The 20,620-nt window shown below is 50.0% G+C and overlaps 6 protein-coding genes and 2 non-coding genes across 8 annotated transcripts; 4 read left to right on the forward strand and 4 right to left on the reverse strand.

Annotated features, from left to right (window-relative positions):
• Positions 1-4,752: 4,752 nt before the first annotated feature.
• Positions 4,753-4,847, reverse strand: V8C40DRAFT_t68. Its single transcript has one exon. It is a non-coding gene; the product is annotated as a tRNA-Ser (tRNA).
• Positions 4,848-5,822: 975 nt separating this feature from the next.
• Positions 5,823-6,486, forward strand: V8C40DRAFT_237187 (uncharacterized protein). The gene has a single exon (XM_083214200.1). It carries the CDS (start codon positions 6,100-6,102, stop codon positions 6,436-6,438), a length of 339 nt encoding a protein of 112 aa, XP_083076126.1. The 5' UTR covers positions 5,823-6,099; the 3' UTR covers positions 6,439-6,486.
• A 1,063-nt stretch (positions 6,487-7,549) lies between these two features.
• On the reverse strand, positions 7,550-7,629 carry V8C40DRAFT_t67. The gene has a single exon. It is a non-coding gene; the product is annotated as a tRNA-Arg (tRNA).
• A 460-nt stretch (positions 7,630-8,089) lies between these two features.
• Positions 8,090-9,502, reverse strand: V8C40DRAFT_273242 (uncharacterized protein; the record flags this gene model as incomplete). The annotated part of the gene is made up of 2 exons (XM_083220455.1): positions 8,090-8,260; positions 8,444-9,502. The coding sequence occupies 2 exons, from the start codon at positions 9,500-9,502 to the stop codon at positions 8,090-8,092; spliced, it is 1,230 nt and encodes a 409-aa protein (XP_083076127.1).
• Positions 9,503-12,755: 3,253 nt separating this feature from the next.
• On the forward strand, positions 12,756-13,681 carry V8C40DRAFT_285222 (uncharacterized protein; the record flags this gene model as incomplete). The annotated part of the gene is made up of 3 exons (XM_083222320.1): positions 12,756-12,816; positions 12,869-12,990; positions 13,050-13,681. 3 exons carry the CDS (start codon positions 12,756-12,758, stop codon positions 13,332-13,334), a joined length of 468 nt encoding a protein of 155 aa, XP_083076128.1. The 3' UTR covers positions 13,335-13,681.
• Positions 13,682-13,827: 146 nt separating this feature from the next.
• On the reverse strand, positions 13,828-14,853 carry V8C40DRAFT_159516 (mediator complex, subunit Med18). Its single transcript, XM_083211428.1, has 2 exons — positions 14,295-14,853; positions 13,828-14,242 (listed from the first exon to the last, which is right to left on the reverse strand). The coding sequence occupies exons 1-2, from the start codon at positions 14,735-14,737 to the stop codon at positions 13,843-13,845; spliced, it is 843 nt and encodes a 280-aa protein (XP_083076129.1). The 5' UTR covers positions 14,738-14,853; the 3' UTR covers positions 13,828-13,842.
• A 282-nt stretch (positions 14,854-15,135) lies between these two features.
• V8C40DRAFT_263064 (polynucleotide kinase 3 phosphatase-domain-containing protein) lies at positions 15,136-16,694 on the forward strand (the record flags this gene model as incomplete). Its single annotated transcript, XM_083219421.1, has 3 exons — positions 15,136-15,229; positions 15,289-16,281; positions 16,384-16,694. The coding sequence occupies 3 exons, from the start codon at positions 15,136-15,138 to the stop codon at positions 16,692-16,694; spliced, it is 1,398 nt and encodes a 465-aa protein (XP_083076130.1).
• Positions 16,695-18,028: 1,334 nt separating this feature from the next.
• Positions 18,029-20,135, forward strand: V8C40DRAFT_159444 (general substrate transporter). The gene is made up of 3 exons (XM_083211427.1): positions 18,029-18,389; positions 18,489-18,662; positions 18,746-20,135. Exons 1-3 carry the CDS (start codon positions 18,112-18,114, stop codon positions 19,959-19,961), a joined length of 1,668 nt encoding a protein of 555 aa, XP_083076131.1. The 5' UTR covers positions 18,029-18,111; the 3' UTR covers positions 19,962-20,135.
• The last annotated feature ends 485 nt before the right edge of the window (positions 20,136-20,620 follow it).

Genomic DNA, 20,620 nt, shown 5'->3' on the forward strand with positions numbered 1-20,620 from the left:
CCGGATGCACCTTTGCCAGACCGGTGTGTTTTTGCAAAGTACTCGAGCAAGTATCCCGCCATTTGGTACGGTACTTTGACCCCCTGGTTTAGCTTGAGAAGAAGGATAGAAAAAGCAAAGAGCTTGAAAAGAAGAAATCAAAGAGCGGGTTTGCAAGGGTCTTTGAGCTGGATCCGCCGCCCAGTGCCAACGCAATCGGGCCCTCTGTCTAGGCCCAATCCTTTAGACTCTGGCATCCAAGCAAAATCGGAAGACTCGAAACAGGGGAGGGTGGGAAGTGAGGGGCTCACGACCTGATCACGGCTCAACCCGAGCAGGGCTCCATGGTGGTTGAAAGTTTTTTTTTCCTAATACTTTCCTCGCTTGACTTTGGGGGGGGATAAGTTTGGCAACTTCTTCAGCCTCCTTTACTCCCAACCCTGCACAACCCGGCTGCGCCGACTTGAATTTTTCTTCGCCTCCTATGCACAGCTGTTTCAGATCAGCCTAGGGTCGGCAGTTCGTCTGGCGGTATTCTGGGGGCTGACCAGACAAGACGATATAGCATTCCCATGAACGGCCAACGTTGCATTTCGCAGAGCCAGAAAAAGGAGTCGCGAAAAAGGATCATGTCATTGTCAGACGAGTGATTGGTATGCTACTAACAATAGGAGTTTTCTGACTCTTGGACTCAGAGCAGCCAACGCCATTGAGTCGGGAGAAACCGCTCCGTCTCTCAGGATTGTGCCATGATGACCGACAGGACTGAGATTGAATGCACGAAATCAAATGCTCCGCCTGTACACGCGTATTCTGTGCAGGTCATCGTGTCTTTTCTTACCTGGCAACTCATTACTGATATCCCACCTGAACTCTATATCATATCTCTCTCCCCGTAGCGTCCCAGACCTTGCCTTGTCACGATGATCCAGCCAGAGATGGTTAGTCAGCGCATCCCCCGGCACTGGGAACAGGAGGCCATCTCCGGAGCGCGAATCCTTGCGTCTTTGGGGCTTGGCTACCAACAGCTTGCTTGCCAGGCCCAGGTTCATTCATTCTTCCTAGGCCCGACCACACTGGCGGGTTCCGAGATGGATGGTGGATGGCACAATCGTATCACCTTGGCACGCTATTCGACTCGAGAGGTCTAGATGAACTGAAGCCACTCGGGGGATTGCATTTAGCCTTTGGACGATTGTAGATGCTGTTGGCAGAGCCCATGTTCATTTTTTGCCAATTTTTTTCCAAATTGCAGTGTACCACTTCGATTGCAGCTTTGATGCGTTTTGCTCGGCGCACAACCCTCATCAACCTTGTACACCGGCTGCACGAAACATCAAGGTTTCCAATCGGCGATGTTACTTTCTTTGTGCGAGTCCAGATACCAAATTCATGTAACTACGCCTCGAGCCCGGCCGGATTCGGACACCACTGCGAACGACGATACAAATCCTCGCCACCGCAAACACGGGTAACCTTTCACATGCTTTCAGGGTAAGCCCAGCCTATCTCGTTGCACAGCCTACCTGCGAGGGGAAATCCCCAGGTTTAAGCGCCATCACGTCCCATCAAGCACTTTCACTTGCACAGCGTCCAGTGGTTGCATTTCTCGTACAACACTCGACTAACTCATGATGGCCCCGAAAGGGGAATCTGAACAAAAAACGTCAGTTGAACAAGCGATACGCCTCTCTGTCATCGGGCCCCACTGAGGCGGTTGACTTGGGCCCTTTGAATGCGTCTAGCGCCCTTTATGTCAAAATATTGTGGTTGTTTAGCCCTCGGGGCCACGTTTTTGGCAGTCTCCACGCACGCGACCTGGGCTAAAGAAGCAACTTGTATCTTTTTTGCGTTGCCTGCGCCGTGCGGCTTTTCGATCTTGTTGTTAGTGCCTGGAGTTTAGTTTACTTTTGTTCAGACGACTACAGCCACAACTAGAAGTCAGTTCCGGGGCAGCAGCATGCTCGGCTTCTTCACTCCGTTTAACCGCTTGGTCAAAATCCTAGTTTCTTTCTTGCATATGTACGAGTATGGGTAGTGGTTGAGATAGTCTGGACTTTTTGATAACGCCCTTGCAAGTGGCGGGAATTCATGGACGGCGTTTGATGGGGATTTGCTCGGATGGACGGGGGACTTCTGACCAGTCTAGAATCCACAGTTTTGCCTGTGGTGCGAAGCACTACGAGTGGTTTTAGCAGCATCTTGCAATGATTACTAACATTACAGTGGCGTGGACTCGTTCAAATGCCAGTCTAGATCTTGGATAGACCGTCCGTTGCCTGGCGTGCTGGAGACGAGGTTGACGAGTTTGGTGCGTGGACAACCGATTGGTCGTCTATACGACTCCATGTACTCTTTGGGGTGCCATTGGGGTGCCAGAACGGGTTAACTTGCTACATCCACATTCTGCAGACATCGTCTGAAAGATGCAGGCTCGGGGTTTGTCGTCGAGATGACAGGCTGCCCTCTCCCCCCAAGAGCCGTCTGTATGCCTATCTTGCCCTGGGCCGAGGGGGGCTTTTCTGCTCATCCGGGATGAACAGGTGCAGCTCTAGCCGAAAGCACATGCCGGCTCTTGTCCTACCCTCCCTCTTGGCAAGGGCTGTGTTGCCCTCTTCTGCATTTGTCGGTACCACTCGCTGCGCTTTTCCCTCACACCCCGAGGGACGAAGGTGCTGTGTCATTCCGGTCCGAGCCGTCATGCTGTGGTTTCTTGAACCCCAACCGTGTAACACTCTGCCAAACGAAGCAATAATTCTCCCCTCTGTGAGAAAATGTGTACAGTACTTGGCAGTACTGTCTTTCTACGTACTAAGAAAAGTGTGGGAGCACCCAAAAAGCACGTAGTTGGCGGGGATTTGCTATCCATTCCCAAACCATGAAATCAAAAGCTGTCGTCCAAAAAGTCCACGATACCGAATGGGTCAAGTGGAGGTGCGGGCAGGGCTGCCATGTGGTTGGCCAATTCCAGCCCGACGGCACTACACAAAAAATGCACCCCTGCAGCCTTTTCTCACGATCAGATGCGCAAACCCTGTGCCTGGCAGTAGTCGAACTCTCTTTTTCTTTGGTCTCGGGGTGGCTAGGGACATGTTGCCGGTGGAAGAGTTTGTTAGCCATATGGCTAAGAATCACTTGCAAGGAAGACTTCTTTTGGTCTATATGGAGGTCCTCTGTTCGAGTCAATTGGCTTGCTGGGATGGGTTACGTTCAAATTGTGACTGATGGCGGGGTGACTTTGCTTGCAACTACTGGATTTCTTTCTCAAACAAGTTTCCACGAGCTGCGAAGGTCGAAGCACACGAGATGCAGTAACACGGACTATCGTGCGGCCGCCGGTCATCGGAAGCATCGGGGAGTACATACCGTAACAAGCATGAAAGCCCTGCGGTACGAAAGGAATTTGAATGGCAACACCAAGGTTCAGGTTCCTGCAGTGATACCCATGTACGAGTATGTACATGTAATGTGATATCAAATCACTTCTTGCAGAGCGGGAAGTTTATCAACGGGCCTTTGACACATGAAAGAATCTGCTCATTCGAACGGGTGAGTAACAAAAAGAAGAAGATGATGAAAAACTCTGCAAGAAAAAGGCCGTTGATTGGCGACGACGGGGCCAGCATGGATAGAAATCCTTTCAATAAAGTGTCCTGCCCAAAGAACTCCACTTGAAGGCCAAAGGAATCCTGCCTGTACCTTTTTTTCCAGAGCAACATGTACTGTGCTGATGCTGGGTCGCACGACAGCCAGCTGTGGCTTTCTTCGGGCAGCTTTGGGGGCCAGCTACGGCTGCAACTCTGGGCAAGGATCTTTGATGATGGTGGGAGGGCGTTGGCCTAACGGGTGTTTTTACAGAAGGGAACCTGAAAAGATGTTGAAGGGTGTGGCCTAACGGGTGTTTACGAGTATACATGGGTAAAGATGTGTTGAAAGGCATATGCCAGTCATGCAAGGCGCATTTCAGCTGGCCAATTGGCATCTGGGCGAGTGAAGCTGGTTCCTGGGGACTGGGTTGGCGTCTTTTCAGCTCCGAGCATACCGTGGGCTCGATGTTCGCCCTGTGGGAAGGAAAGATTATAAATGATCTGTCAGTCAGATCAAAACTACTAGGTAGTGCTTGTATGTTTAGCAGGAGGTACAAGCTTCAAGAAAGCTCGTATCGATCAAGCCAAGCTCTCCCCGGAGACTATCCGGCAAAAGGCTGTGAGGGGTAGCTTCACAAATTGAACGGTTGCTGACGACGACGGACGACGCTTCATGCAAGCCTCATCGCCGAGGAGGGGGGAGGTTGTTGCTAAGGGCCCCAAGTTCCGCCCTATGGAGGCGCGGCATTTTCACCAAAATTGCCTGCGTACCTTGCATTAGATCGGGCTATGGGCTATGGGGGGAGGGCTGGGCAGGCGTGCGATTTGCCAGGGCTGGCCGGCCGGCTACGAAGTACAGGCACAGGCCCTTGTCAAGACCATTGAGTTTGCATGGCCTTTCCCGAGCCCAACAAAAAGCTTGGAGTGTTAATTTACTGGGCTGGGCTGACTGCTTTTTGCCCTGGCTACTTACTGTGAATACTGTATCCGTGGTCCGAAAGAGGGGGGGTTAATGAACCAGGGATAGGATGGCGAGAAGGAGGGGTAGACGGATGGATTTGAAGATGAGAGGGGACGATGAGGTTTTACGAAGAGAGGGGGCTAGATTGAAATCGGGGTAAAAGATTACCGAGAGATTATTCAAGATGGAGGAAGAAAAAACGAGAAAAGTGCAAAAAAATGAAACCGACACCTGCAGGATTCGAACCTGCGCGTGCGAACACAATGCCTATGATACCTGATGATAGCAGGGCATCGCCTTAACCACTCGGCCAAAGTGTCTACGGTTGAAAAGTATACATACTATGTTTTGTCATAAGGGATTGTCATATGACAACCTCTTCCTTTGCATCTGTTGTTGAAGAAAGCTAGGAGCGTTGACTTTTGCAATTGAGAGCAAGAGGTTTGTTGCTTCATTGACAAGTGATATTTATCCACTGAATGGGGGGATTGGTGTAAGGAGATTCTCGTTTTTGCCCTGCATGGAATGGGGGAAAAAATGTGCGAGTAATCTAGCCTCCCATACAGTGTGCTTCCAACAGAGGCATTGTTCGATTTTACGGGAATATTAGGAATGGGATCAAGAACCTGCAGCTGCACAATGCTTGCAAGTAAAATATGTGCTGAAATTGTCATTGTGACGTGGACAATCAGACATCCCAAGGTATTCTGTCAAAGAATTTTTCTTTTTTAACTTGCTCAATTGTTGGCCCAGGCAAAATCGCCCCCCTTTGTCCTTTCTCACATGCTACCCATTTTGCCATTGAACGCAAAAACTTTTTCTCTTTCAATGACACAAAACCCGACGCTACAAGAGCCACTTCTCGCTGCTCCACTGTGGCTGGCCAGAAACAAAAGAAGGCGCCAGATTTGAACAAGTTTGAACAGCTTTTCCGGCCCTCCGTTATTTCCTGAAGGGCTCCGTTTTTCGCAAAAGACTAGACGGTTTGGCATCTCAACGGCGTTGTTCTAACGGCTTTCCATCACCGAGCTTGGAACGAGTCTTGTGTACTTTGACTACCAGTAGTACGGTGGATGCAAAAAACGGAGACCGTTTGCTTCTATGTACATACGAGAACGATACGCCGTAATGATGAAATGGCTGGACTGGAGCTTTGTCGGTTACATTCCGTGTGGACGGATGGACCTCGAAAGCACCGTTATCGCATCATCCCGAACGGACAGCGACGGCTCTTACGGAGTACTCTCCACCTTGCTTCCTAGTCGCTATAAATAACACGACAGAGAGGTTTTCTTCTTTTCGGCTTCTGGTTGGCTGGAACTTTGGAAGACGCTGGTTGGGCCAAATTCCAGAAGCACCAAGCTCGATCAAGATGTGTGGTCCGACCCAACCAAAACCACAACTCGCGCTGTGCGGATCGAGAACCCAGCAGACGAGAACGTCTGTGTTGGCATTTTGGATTCGAATACAGGCCAATCTGATGGCTGCCAAGTGGCCATTTCGCTTCTGAATGGTCCTTTCTTATATGCACGGGTGTAAGCGAGAGCGCCTCCTCTCCTTCACCGCTGTGACATGGGGGCGAGCGAGCTGCAAGTCCTTCTCATCTGTCAACCTCTCGCTCTCTTTTCTCTTCTCTCACTGCTTCAAGGCTCGCAGCAAGTAAAGCAAAACAAGCTCCGCCGAAGTGTGGCGAGCCGTAAGTCGCCGTTGAGGGGGCCCCACGACTACCTGTATACACTACTGTACTGTGATTCTACGAATTTGCCTATCCGCCTGCGTTTATTGCTGCATGTCCCGTACTCGTACCGTACCGTGGCAAGTAATAACGGCGCTGCGACTTACTATTTGGCGAGAAATTTCTGCAGCAACGTCCCATTGCATCGGCGCTTTGCATGTGTGCGTCTTCCATAGGGCGAACCATCGCAGCTGTGGATTGTCGGAAGCCCTCCCGCTTTGTCCTCTCGGCTAGTCTCGTCCAGCCCTGCACACCGGCTAGGCTGAAGGTGGGATGGAGGGGAGCATTTATGTGCGTTCGGCTTCTTGTTTTTACGAGCGTGTCTGTTGAGACGAGGTTGAGAGAGAGAGACAAAGAGAGAGAGAGAGTCGCATGTTGCCCGCATATGCGACGGTGGTGTGTGCTATCTATCGGCTCACAAACCCTTTCCGAGCCACGGGTAAATACGCATAATGCATCGTGGATATGCATCGTGGATGGATGAACGTGTTCCACTGAGCAGCAAGCAAGCTCTCAAAGCGAAAACAGAGAGGCCGCGCGCCTGCAGAGATGACCACTAGACAAGCATCCCGAGGTTATTCTCACAGGCCGCAATCATGTTGGCCTAGCGTGAGTCGAGCTGGGTATCAACTGAACTGAGCTTGTTCATGTCTTACCCATCGTCTAACCCATCGGCCAATCGGAGCCTCGTCTGTATGTGCTACAGTGACCAAGAAGGATCGTCGGGGGGTTCACGTACCTACTCGTACAGTACGGGACAAAGTAGAAGTGATTTCGTCGAGCTATTATATCCAATGCCTTGTTTGGCACACACACATCTCGGGACATGGAGGGCGGCACGGCACCAGCTCTACTAGCTTGGGCTTGAAGAGTTTTTCTTTCTTCTTGCTAGACGCTCGCAGGGTCTCAGTTAGGTAGCAGAGCTGATGAGTCGTAGGCGGAGGAATGACGACACCATTACTAGTACTCTTGTGTTTGTGTGAATTGGAAACTTGAATCGCCTGCGGGCTCGGACAATTGTCATGACTTGAGTGCTTTAGTCCCCCACATAGCACGACATGGCTCAATGTTACAGCGGGGTGAATTTGAGATGCTACCCAAAGATACGAGTAAGAGACAGAATCAGTGGATGGACGTATTCAAGAGGTAGATTTGGTCGTGCCGTAATATTGTAATGCAATTGCAAAAAAGGGGGGGCGAAGAAAGAAGATGGCATGTAATTGCGCCTTTTTATCCAACTTTTTGATTGCGGGAAAAAGAGGGAAAAGCGACAAAAAAGAATAATCTTGACCGAGACAGGGGTCGAACCTGCAACCTCCTGATGTACTTAATCGTAGTCAGACGCTCTGCCATTGAGCCACACGGCCTTCGATGTCTGGTGCTTTCGTAAACTCATTCAAACAGCTGGAGCATCTGCAGCAATGGCTTCAGGAGAATTGCGTGCACGTTTTCAACTCTGATATTGGGAACTACATATGCTTCAATTATGCATATCTCAGTTGGGAAATGATTGGCCTTCTATTGGTGGAGATTACTGACTATCTGGCAGTGCGTCTCTCGCTCTTGTGAATACCTCACTCGATCATCGTGACTTACATCGGTAAGCGGTTCGATGGCCACATACATTGTTACAATTATATTAATCACAGTGATGAATGCATCTGTTAGACCTTATGTAACTATGTCAATGTCATATTCAAGAGTTGATGTACAAGTACTTGCTGGCTGTCTTCAACACGTTCATCAGTATCACTCATTCCGAGTCATATCTCAGTCTAGCTTCTCCTTCTATATATCCTATACATAATCTTGTCAATCCAAATCCATTCAGTCATCAATTACAATAACAACCTTTTTAGAACTCCTTTCAATAACAACGTCCAACCAAGCCTTATACCCAGCAAACATCCTCGACACCCTCGCATCCCCCCATCTCCCACACACTCTCCTTAACGCCTCATACCTCTCCCTCACAAACCCATCTCTCACACCTTCGTCCTCCCACCCGTCAACTACACCCTCCCCTATCGCCGTGCAAAGCTTCTCCAGACAGACAGGACACACATACGGCGGCTGCCGCTGTGCCTCGTCGACGCTGCCGCACCCCTGCATCGCACACGCAAAGTACGTGCAGTGGTCCAGTCCCAGACAGTGACACAGTTCGTGTGCCATGGTCACTACCACTCTCCCAAGCCATTGGGCTGTTGGGGCTTCTGACGGGATCTTGCCGTCGGCATGGATGGTGGCTGCTTCGATTGCCACCTGTAAGGGGCCGCCACTGTCTCGTCGTTGGGACTGAGGGGGTTGCCGTTTTGTTTGCTTGGTGGATGGGTTAGAGACTTCGTGACAGAGTCGGTCCATGTAGGTTGCGCAGTGAGATGCCGGCCATGCGTGACCGTCGTCTGGAGGTGCGCAGAGCGGGTGGTCGCGGAATAGGGAGACGGCAGCGATCCGGCTGCCTCCGTATGCACGGCCAGCGGTGAAGATGTCGCCGTCTCCTTCGTACATGTCCATGTCGAGCAGCATCATGACAGAGTGTGCGTCTGACGGGATGTTTTCTGCCAGAGCGTCCAGTATGTCGTCCAAGTTGACCTGCATGGGAGACACTCCATCTGGGGATGCACGACACCGGATGCCGAAGAGCTCCTTGCCAGGCGTCATGAGTCCAATACGTCGCTCGGTGTCGGGGGTTTTGAGGATTGCGCCGGTGTACTTGTCCCATTTCTTCCATTGGAAGGGTTTTTTGAAGAGTTTCACGTTCATGCCGTGGAAGAAGGCAGATAGGTACTCTAGAATATCTTGAAGCTTCGGCGGCTCGGCAGCTTGCATGTCCCGGTTTGTTGCTGCATTCTCAGAGGTGCAGACGGACCATGTCTGCATTTTGTAGACTTCCTGTGTAATTGACGGGCTTGGTACAATGTATATGGTCTTCCTTTCTCGAGTTACTGGGTTTCGCTCCTCTTCATCTCTCCATTCACGGAAATCCTGTGGCGGATACTCTGGATCCTCGGCAAGGTCGTCATCTGGGAGGATTAATGGACCAGGAAACGTCATTCCATCTTCAAAGAGCTCTTTAGACGTTAGCAGATTGAGATTTTTTCTGAAGCGTCCATCTTTTGTTGCTGCTAGAATGCGCTGTCGCTCTGTTGCGCGTTTGAAGCCTACTGTGCTGGCATGTGGTGAGCCATCCAAGTAAAGATGTGAATGTTTACAGGCTTGTTTCGTGCTGGAAGACTTCATGCTAGATAACGCGACGACTGGAACTGTAACGCGTATCAATTGAAGAGAATGATGTATAGAATAAAACTTATTTCTTCTGACGTTGTTGAAAATTCACGTTGATGCATTGATTATGCCCAGTTGGTCTTAATGCGGTGCTGCTGCCTATTCCACTGTGAAGCTAAATTTGGCCAATGCAAAGAATCCTTCGGATTAATTAATGTCTGAAACAAGCGTTAGTATCATAAAGAATAAAACCTCTTCCTGCTTTCTACAGAAATATGTCTGCAATACGTTGTTCACCTCGCCGCTCTTGTTCATGTTATGGCCATAGGGTAAGTCAGACGACATTCATGCATGGGCTAATTGGCCACCCTCCAAACGGGCCACGCGCGCGTTTTCCCACATCAAACACCACAATCGTCCAACCGCGTTTTCTCGTGATGATGAGATGTTGCTTGTCCCACCAATTTGACTAGTTCTTGTTACCTATTTAAAAGCATGCCTGACTATACAGAAGACAATGTCCTCTCAGCATTAAAAGACATTGAAAGCGGCCTTTCTCAACGAAAAGCTGCACAACGCTGGAAAGTCCCTCGAGCAACCCTTCAAAAGCGTTTAAGCGGCGGCGTCACGCGAAGGCAGGCAAACGAACACAAGCAACGCCTTTCCAAAGACAAAGAGCATCATCTCGCGCAGTGGATTCTGGCTTCAGATGAATTGGGCTTCCCGCCATCGTACCAAGAGGTCAGAGATTTCGCTGCCAAAGTTGTCAAGGCTGGTGGCGATGATGAGCCGCTTGGGAAAGCTTGGTTGGAGAACTATTTACGGCGAAACACGCAACTCAAGAATGTTAAGTGGCCTCATCTTAAAGCTACAGAAGGAACGCCGTGATGTGAGCTTGTCCAGAGCTTAAATGATCTAGGCTTCGGCTTGGGACGTATGATGCTCTTGGGGACCAGGGCCGGCTCGACATTCATCGTGGCTTCGACCTGTTTGACTTCTACCAGCGTTGCATTACAACATCTTCATCATGCGATTCAGTGCATGAAAAAAAACTCCCTTTATTACAGACCTTTTGTCCTTTCCTATTGTCTCTGCTTTTGACAGCTTTCATCAATCCGGATTGACATCTAGATGCATTTTCTGTTGAAACACGGAACGCTGAGTCCAAAACCTCTGTGCCAAAGCATCATGTTCTACCTTTACTACGTAGAAAAGCGCACACGTATATAAAGTTTCTTGTAGCTTGGCATACCTTTCGGCAGTTCGATGCCAAGCCGATGGAGCAACGGGAGGATCCGCGTGGCATTTCTTGGCCTTGGGGGTCGCATCCAAGACGGGTTTTTATGTGAGATTTCAATTTGCATGTCCGCATGGAAAGATGTTATCGAAGTAATTACTAAAGCAGAATATTATTTTTTCATACTATCCAGCAATGACAACAGTAATGGATGTGTGTGAGATACACTTTACCTGGCTCATTTGTACGGCCGCCCAACGCAGAAGTCTCATCGCTTGTATCCTTTTCTCAGCGCGAGCATGGCATCGGACTATCCTCTCCGTTGCCTTATCTGTTGAATGTTGATCTATTCAGTCATTGACGCACATGGTCTGACCCCTGACCATATCCGACCTCAACATTCGAGTTATCTGATCCCTTGAAGGCTGGCGTTTACTCCAGTTTTAAACGAGTTTCATCTCCGGGGTTACCGGCATCCAGCTTCTAGAGCAATACCCAAAAACCACTAGCAATAGCTCATATAACCACCATAAGGATCCATTAATATAACCACCATAAGGATCCATTAATATAACCACCATAAGGATCCATTAATAATTGATGAGAATGAGATATCAGCTATTCTGCTGATCGCAATGGTAGTCAAATTGGCTCAAAAGCCGGGGATGCAAATCTCAGTCTCAAAGAGGACAGGCATAGCGATATTCAGGAACCGGTTATTCTCCCGGTTAAGTGCCAGCCCCTTTGTCCGCTTCTCTGACGTCGTCGTCCCTATTTAAGAGATTGCGGTTATTGGGATGTCCCTGGTACCATGCATGCATGCCGATCTGGTGGGGAATTTACGGCTCTCGCAGATATTCATGCTGTTTTCTCCCACCTTTGCAAAATGTTTCCTGTAGCATTTATAAAGAGATAAAGTTGTATAAACAACTCTTTCGTAGTAAACCGAATAGATAGACTGATAAGAGTAGAATTCGCATCAGCATTGTGGTGGATGTAGTGTATACCAGTAGGTTGAGCTGATGCGGGCCCGCAATGAAGTCGCCGAACGTTGGCTTCGATCAACTTGCATCAACAGAACATGACTCGGGATAATCCTGGTAGAATGCTAAACAAGCTTGATGACTGCAAAATGGGGTATTCTATTTGCTCATCAATTCAGTCAAACCAACATCGCAGTCCTGGCATTGTTCTTTAGCACAGCACTAAAAATCTGCCGATCGTGGGGCATCTCAGTCCCGGTCTGGGGTATCCAGGTCCATCACAATCTCGTCGTTTCCCAATAGAGGCTACCTCTGAACATGGCGGGCGGCCTGTGGTTGGAATACCCTGTGCCTCATATTCGGTCATTTCTCGACATTCTGGCGTCAACCACTGCCGGCATCTTGCATGCTACTGCACCCTGTTCTCCCCAAGCTGTTCCGACCTCTCACGCTCCCATGACGCTAGGCCTAGATATCGCTGGGAAATTAGTTAAAGCAACCTCCTAAGCTCTCCACACATCCAAGCGTAAAGAGAGCTTGCGATCTTCATTCTGTACCCCTTTCTCTGGAAGCTTCTCTATGTCACTCCGCACAGCCAGCGACTCATGTGCGACCAGATCGGCGGATTATGAGACTAACCCACGAGATGCTGCACCCATGCATGGGCGCTTCATGTTTCGCTCCCCTGGTGCTGCTGAAGATTTTACCAGAGTTTTAATCGTGATGCCTGTCTTGATGCCTAAGCGAGCCTGTCAAGAAGAATCTCAGCTGCAGGGTATTAGCTCGCATATTGATACATATGACCAAGCTTAATGAGATGACTGCCGATCACTCAAGGAGATGATGTAGGAAACAGACCAGGGGAGCAACAAAGGAGACAAGTCGAAGGATATAAAGAAGACCAATTCACCCACAACTTCTCATCATCATCATCAGCAAGCAATTCGCTTTCAGTCACTCCTTTGCACAGCAAGCCAAACAATTCAGAAGTTCTCACAACTTCAGTCACTCTTTTAAGTCTATTTTCTGCCTTCCAAATACCGCCAAAATGCGTTTCACACTCGCTGCTCTCTTCCTCGTTGCCGGCACTGCCCTTGCCGCCCCTCTCGGTTCGTGAACCATCCATTATCATCAGTAGTAGCTTTGCTAACTGCTCAACAGCCCGACGATCTCTCGTCAGCGATGTTGGTGGCCTCCTCGGTGGAATCACCCAGGGCGTTGTCGTCGATGTCGTCGCCCTTGAGGCCCAGCTTGTCTCCCTCCTTGGACCCATTGTCCAGAAGGTAAGCCAAGAACCCAGCTGGTTCCGTCACGCGTACAATGCTAAACTATTGATTCCTAGATCGAGGCTGTTCTCCCCGTGACTCTGGCTGCCAAGCTTGTCAGCCTTGTCCAGGGTGTTGAGGGCAAGGTCGTTGCCACCGCCGGCATCAACAACGTTGTCCAGATCGTTGGTGAGGCTCTTGCCATGGTCTCTCAGGGTGTTGACCTCAACGCCGTCAACGCCTACCTCAATGCTGCCACCGGCGGCCAACTTACCACCCTTGAGGTCGCTCTTGGTGTCGACAACCTTACCGAGGTTCTTGGCCTTACCCAGGTTGCCCAGGTTGCCAAGATTGCCCAGTAAGGGTAACACTTTCTATTGGAGGGAGCGGAAACATTGGTTTCTGCATAATGGTATATGCAGTTGTGATTCATGTTAAATAGCCTTACTAGCAATATACGAGCATTTTGGGGTGTCTGGCGATTGAAGATACCCATTTCTTAGAATTATGTCCTCATATGGCTGCGTGACTTGGCAACCGCTCAAAAGTTAACTGTAGATTCGCCATGATTTGATGTATGCCCATATGTGATTATCCTGACAAAAGCAGGAGCCTGCGGTGGAATTGTGCGAAAGGTGTGAGGTTTTGGTTGGTTCGTGAGTTCGTGTCTAAATTATGGTTGTCTCTGCTTTGCATTTGGAGCGTAGAATTGTAAAATATGTCGTGGCGGCGTTACGATGGCGTTACCTGGTCGCTATTGACACTGAACGCAGTCATGGTATTCGAGTTGTAGATGAAATAAAAATGATATTACCCAGCCGAATCCGGATGCTGATATAAGGCTGCCGGCATAAAACGCCATCGAAATCATTACTTCCCCAGAAGCACTTTCTGTGGGAGTACCTGAACGCCCTGCTGCTGCATGACCACTCGAGTGTCGTGTACTTTGCGGTCAATGACTTTGAAATCGAAAACTCCTTCTAGATCTGTGCGAAACTTTAAAAGCTGGTCTTGCGCCTTCTTTATCTCATCTGGCTTGTTATCTTGGACGACATGCGCCTTGACCTGGAGAATCCAGCGATTTTGCGAATCAACCCGTGTGAGAGACTCCCAAGCTGGCAGAGTAGGCTTTGGTTCCGTTGGGGGAGCCGACTTGGCTGCAAGGGGGACATAGTCCTCAAGCGGCCCGACAAAGTAGTGCCTCGTGAGACAGAATTCTACATCATCGCGAAAGAAGCGGTACATCTCTTCTATTGTCTCTGTTTTGTACCTGGAATTCATTAGTATGGAATGAGATAGGCGAAGACAGTAGCAAAACTGACTGATGGTTGTTTTCTCGCAGTACAGAGAGTAGTTTTCTCTGTTCCCAAAGCTCGACCTTTTTGCGTTGAGCGAGAATCGGCTGATTCCGAGGGGGATCTGGAAAGTCTGTCCATCTCAAGATGCCCGGCACGGTGTCGAGATCAACTGGCTCGGCAGAAGGACCCAAATCTCGATCCTTGTAGATTTCATAGCGAGCTTGGAGGACAAATGACTGGCGAGAAAGATTCTGATGCAGTTCCTTCCAGAGCAGGGCGGCCTCTTTGCGAATAGGCTTCTCAAAGGAGCGCTGGTTGGTGATTCCGGACGGACGAGGAGGTCCTTGGAAATAAATGACTCGGCTCACGGATTCCCATGGCTGCATGGAGCAGAAACCGCTCAAAACAGCGAGGGCCGTGTTGATGTCGCTGTCCTCAACGAGAGCCGTGAGGAACAGCTCGTACATGGTGATGAAGCAAGGCTGTGCGCCCAGTCAAGAGGAATGTCTGCGAAATCTGTTGTTTTCCAAGCTGAGATGGGCTGCGGTGAACCGTAAGTCAAATTCCGTGTGATTGATGGAAATTGGAGGCGTTATCAAGCGCTGAATGTCGATTTCGTGAGGTTCAAATGTCAGTCTTTAAAATACGTGGAAGATGTGAAAGCTTAAGTGACTCTCAAGACTGCACGTGATCACGCGCCTCAGTCGCACATGCGCCGCGTCTCGTCTCGGCTTCGGTTTCGCCTTGGTTCAATTCCACAGCAACTTTTAATCACTGGATGCACATGCTTCTTTTGCGCCGAACGTCTCTTGTACACAACATTAGAGCATACATGCGCCTCTCTGGCATCTTGCACAGTCGAAAAATGGCCACCAAAAGTCCCCCGAGAAAGCGGAAAGATCCTGGCGCTCCCGTTTCCCCTCCGCCCCTCAAAAAAGCCGTGAAGAGCACAACTACAAGTAAGGCCTGCGTGAATCTTGCATGCTGGTCGTAGTTTGTGGCTAATACAGTCCATTAGAATCCGCAGTTGCCAGCTTTTTCACGCCAGCCTCCCAGAAGCCAAAAGAACGAACGGTATGGTCAGAACGAGGCCCCTCCGACGACGTTCCCGCAACCCTCTTGGTAGGCAGATACCAGCCCGAGAAGCAAGACGACACAGCCCACCAAAAGCGACGAAAGATTGCCGCATTTGACCTCGATTCGACGCTCATTACTACATCGTCGGGAAAGAAGCACGCCTCCAATGCAGCTGACTGGAAGTGGTGGGACAGTAGAGTGCCTGGTCGGCTACGAGAGCTGTATGAACAGGAAAACTACCATGTCGTGATTCTCTCCAACCAGGCTGGATTGACGCTGCACTTTGATGCAAACTACAAGGGACCAAAGGCTACTGCCCAGAAGCGTGTCACGGAGTTTAAACAAAAATGCAATGCTGTGCTCACAAGTCTTGACCTCCCCACATCCGTCTATGCAGCCACAGCAAAGGATATCTATCGAAAGCCCAGAATAGGCATGTGGAAGGAACTCTGCGATGATCTTGAAATTCCCGAAGAAGATGTAGATTTAAAAGGAAGCTTCTTCATCGGCGATGCAGGTGGTCGCATCGCTGTTCTTGGCAAAGGAGACGGTGGTGCTGCTGCAGCAGTAGCAAAGGATTTCAGCTGTTCTGACAGGAATTTTGCACACAACGTTGGTATCGACTATCTAACGCCCGAAGAGTTTTTCCTGGGAGAGAAACCCAGAGACTTTATCCGGGAGTTTGACCTACTGAATTTTACGCTCCCAGGCGGAGACGGAGAAGCCGACACTGCCAAAGACCTCTTTGAGAGGAAAAACGACCACGACATTGTCTTATTCTGCGGCCCTCCCGGGGCGGGGAAGAGTACATTTTATTTCAAATGCCTCAAGCCGCTCGGGTATGAACGAGTGAACCAGGATACACTAAAGTCCCGCGACAAATGCATCCAAGCCGCCAGAGATTTGCTCAAAGAGGGCAAATCTGTAGCTGTTGGTACGTGCTATTCCCTTTCCGCGGTTACATCCAGATCCCTAGTGGCACCTTACCTTATCCCACGCTGATGGATTTTACACGTATGCTTACATGAGGGTACAGACAACACCAATCCAGATCCCGATACGCGGGCTTTGTGGATCGAGGTGGCCAAAAAGGCGGGCGTTCCAATCCGGTGTGTCTGGTTTTCAACGCCAGTAGTAGTATGTGAACATAACGATGCAGTTCGAGCGAACAATGCCACACTCAATCCGGAGAAGAGAGAGATCCTGCCCAAGCTGGCCTTTACTGGATTCGCATCAAGGTTCAAAGAGCCAAAGGAAAAGGAAGGCTTTCAGGATGTGACGGAGGTAAAATTTCAATTCCGAGGCACAAAGGAGGAATACGCCCTCTGGGGCCGATATTGGATATGAACAATAGAATTTTCCGAGAGGATTACCATCGCTGTTACTTGATATGGTAACTGGCGCCGGATTTGGTCGGAGGACCGATTCCCTATACTATTTAACGGCTGCCACGAGTCTGCTAGTGACACGGCACGAGAATGACTCGCATGCTAGAGAACATTACCCCAATTACATGGTTTCAAAAACCCCCTCTCGGAGAGGCCCCGTGGCAGTCGTCACACCTTGGAGCTAGGCCAGGGGCGAAAACAACTTGGGCTGAGGCATCGGTAAACACTTATTCTGTGGGACTTTTCCGCGGCCAGCTGACGAGCAAGCGAGCTAAACGGCAGCGAATTTGGAGAAGCTATCGTGTTACGGATAGGAATGATGGTCATTCGATATTGAACGGGCTTGATTCGATAGAGAGGGAGAATTGCTTCGCTGCGCTCAACCTAATTCGCCGTCATGACGATTTGAACCATGTTATTGGCGATTCCCAGTTCTCTGTAACCCGAGAACTGATCGGTCAGCTGCATGTCACATGAACCTGAGATCTGCACTGACCACTCCGCAGAACACCATCCCTGGACGCAAGCAAGGGCTACAGCTTGCAATTCATCCTCAGCTAGGATGAATGTCATCAGCTAGAAGAAAACACGGGAAGTGAAGTTGGAGAGTCGAAAAACTTGGTTTTCACCGAAGGCATTCCGGAGGTTGTCCGATCCCCCCACCGTCCCCAACTCGTCCCGACGACCGGCCTCGTTCCCCTCACCACACCCCGGATTAATTAGAGTATTAAACTTCTTGGCGGGCCGGTAGCCAACAGACTAGTCAGCACGGATCTACGACAGTTTGACATGACTGGGCGTTCTCCGGGGCGCTACGCTCCATCTCTTCATTCGTCATAGGCGGCAAACTCGTGGAGATATTGCGGATCACCGGTGGTCCTGTTACTGGGATTCTTGAGGTGAGAATCGACAGTTTCAGAAGACCGATATGCGGGGTATGATAAGTTTTTGCATGGCCGGTTAGGATGCCGCATGTTCCATTTAGCATCGGTCAGGCTCTGGCCACGACGTGGCTGTGACTCGGCTGCAGACGCCAGCGTGGTGTCGCGATGGGGGCTGGATCTTTCTATGGGCTACACAACCATCCGGGGTCCTCCGATAGATTGCAGATGTGGACACAACCTGCTGGAGAAAGTGGTTGCTACTGTGCCAGCTGTGTGTTTTGCTGGCGCGAAGGATTTCAATAATAGTGTGGATGCCGGGGAATAGTATAAAGCGAGAGATCTCCCCCCCAAGGTGAGACCTCTACAGACCAGCACTCGACTCGCCATCCGGTGCACGTCTCACATCTTGTCTTTCGCCCTTGCATCTAGCTATCAGTCTTTTATCGCCTTGTCTTTTTCGCGGTGCTGGTTACTTGCGTCAAGGCCGCCACGATGGGTGTTGGGGCAAAGAAACCGGTCAACATCTTCAAGTTGAAAGACTTGGGAGAGCCAGAGGGAGCGCTGAACTGGCGCCTTTGGTTTGCAGTCTTTTCCTTTGGACTGCTTGGTGCTGCGCGAGGCATCGACGAGGGTTTGATCTCGGGCGCTTTCAACTCAGACAACTTCAAAGAGTCCATCAACTATGCTTCGTATGACACTGTGGACCAGGCCAACATTAAGGCTAATGTCTCTGCCATGGTGCAGATTGGCTCCGTCGCTGGTGCTCTCATGTAAGTCTAAGTCACCGCCTCTTTCGCTTGAGCCCAATCACTCCACAACCGCTGCGACTATCTGTTGCTGAATGACCATTAATTTTTTTCTCTATGCAGTGCCTTCCTAATCTGTGATCGCATCGGACGTATCAATGCCACGCGAGTGCTGTGCGTCACCTGGGCGGTTGGAATCATGATTTTCATGATTGGAGGTTCTCGTGGTAATTTGGGCGCCATCTATGCCGGTAGATTCATCGCCGGTCTGGGTGTGGGACAGACACCCGTCGTTGGGTTAGTATGAACCTTGGCACACAACCCCTCCCCACCGATCTATACGTGTACAACTAACACGATGCGTTGTTCTCGTCGTATAGTCCCATCTATGTCGCCGAAATTGCGCCAGCGTCAATTCGTGGTCTATGTACATGCTTCTTCACCGGTGCCGTCTATCTCGGCATCGTGCTGGCCTATTTCGCAAACTATGGATGCCAGCTTCACTTTAGCGACAGCAGCGCAGACCAGTGGCTTATCCCGACAAGTCTGCACATCATGATGAGTGGCCTCATCTTCATCTTGATGTTTTTCCAGTGGGAATCACCACGCTTTCTTGTCAAGCAGGGCAAGGTTGACCAGGCAGTTCACAACATGGCCCGCCTGCGCCAACAGTCACCTGACAGCGAGTACATCATCCGCGAAATCGGCATGATTCAGGCTGGTCTTGATCATGAACTGGAGGCTAGCCGGGGTGTTGGTTGGCTTGGCAAGCTCAAGGAGCTTGTGCTTGACAAGAGCAACCTTTACCGTGTGTATCTCTCATCCATGGTCCAACTGCTTTCTCAGTGGTCTGGGGCCGGATCCATCACCCTCTATGCGCCCGATCTTTTCAAGATCCTGGGTATCACTGGAACTAACGAGTCTCTTCTTGTCACTGCCGTCTTCGGCATTATCAAGTTTGTGTCGGCAATGATTTGCGCCCTCTTCCTCGTCGATGTCATCGGTCGCAAGCGCGCTCTGTTGATTGGTATTACTCTCCAGGCCATCTCCATGATCTACGTCGCTGGATTTCTCACTGCCGTGCCCGAGCTGGGTACCGTCAAGACCTATGTCCTGCCTGACAGTTTGAAGGGTCCCAGCCGAGGCGCCATTGCCATGATCTATATTTCTGGCGCCGGATGGGCTCTTGGCTGGAACTCCATGCAGTACCTGCTCACTGCTGAGCTGTACCCTCTACGTGTTCGTGCCTTGGCTACATCATGGGCCATGACTCTTCACTTTGCGAACCAATACGGCAACTCGCGCGCCGTGCCCGTCATGCTGCTTCCCGATGCACAGGGCGGAATTTCGCCCAAGGGCACTTTCTGGTGCTTTGCAGCCGTCACTATCGTGGGTGGCCTCTGGGTGTGGTTCTTTGTGCCAGAAACTGGTGGCCGCACCCTTGAGAGCATGGACCGCCTGTTTGACCTACCATGGTACAGGATTGGTCTGCACGGCAACAAGGATGCCGAGGAGAAGGACATGGCTGTTAACGAGAAGCAGCGGGCCGCTGAAGAGGAGTTTGGCCATGTACACCAAATTGAGGAGAAGGCGTAGACGCATTAGAACGATTTTGCGATGCTCCATAGAGATGAGGGCCTAGTCTATCTAGCTACGAACGTAACGAACTATACAATGAAGAAATTGGTCAACTTTGACATGGTATCCTGCTCTTTCAACCTCTCTCCATTGTGCATGACTCTTGTTTCTCCGATAATCAACGATAGAAACCAACTTGCTACCAATCATTGACTAAGTTATGTAACAAATCCGACCATCTCCTGCCGACAGCCGTGGTTCTCCATAATCGAAACCATGGCGCTAGATATTAAGCCACGGTTACCCCATACCGGCATCTCGTTGGTACTTACTTATTTTGGGCAAAGACGCTCTAGAAGGCCGAAGCTACGGAAGTTGTCCGAGCGGATCAGCTTCCGAGCGGTTAATGAACGTTGCTATAAGCGACCCGTCAGTGGGTTGACCCGGGGAAATGCAAATTATGGTGATGAATGAGGGGAATTTGGTTGTTGGTTTGTGTTTTTTTTTCTTTGGAATGTGATTGTATCTCGCAGGTTGTGAATGGTTATTGAGTGTAGGTAATGCTGTTGAAAGCAAAACCGGAGAGCGTTCTAGACTATTTGTCTTGACTATCGTCTTACGCGGAGACAGAACTAGAATCCTTAACCTCATCTTCAACTTTGCACTACCGCTTAAAG

This window comes from Trichoderma camerunense (genome assembly GCF_050948025.1).
Source record: "Trichoderma camerunense strain CBS 138272 chromosome Unknown V8C40scaffold_4, whole genome shotgun sequence".
Lineage (NCBI taxonomy): Eukaryota > Fungi > Ascomycota > Sordariomycetes > Hypocreales > Hypocreaceae > Trichoderma > Trichoderma camerunense.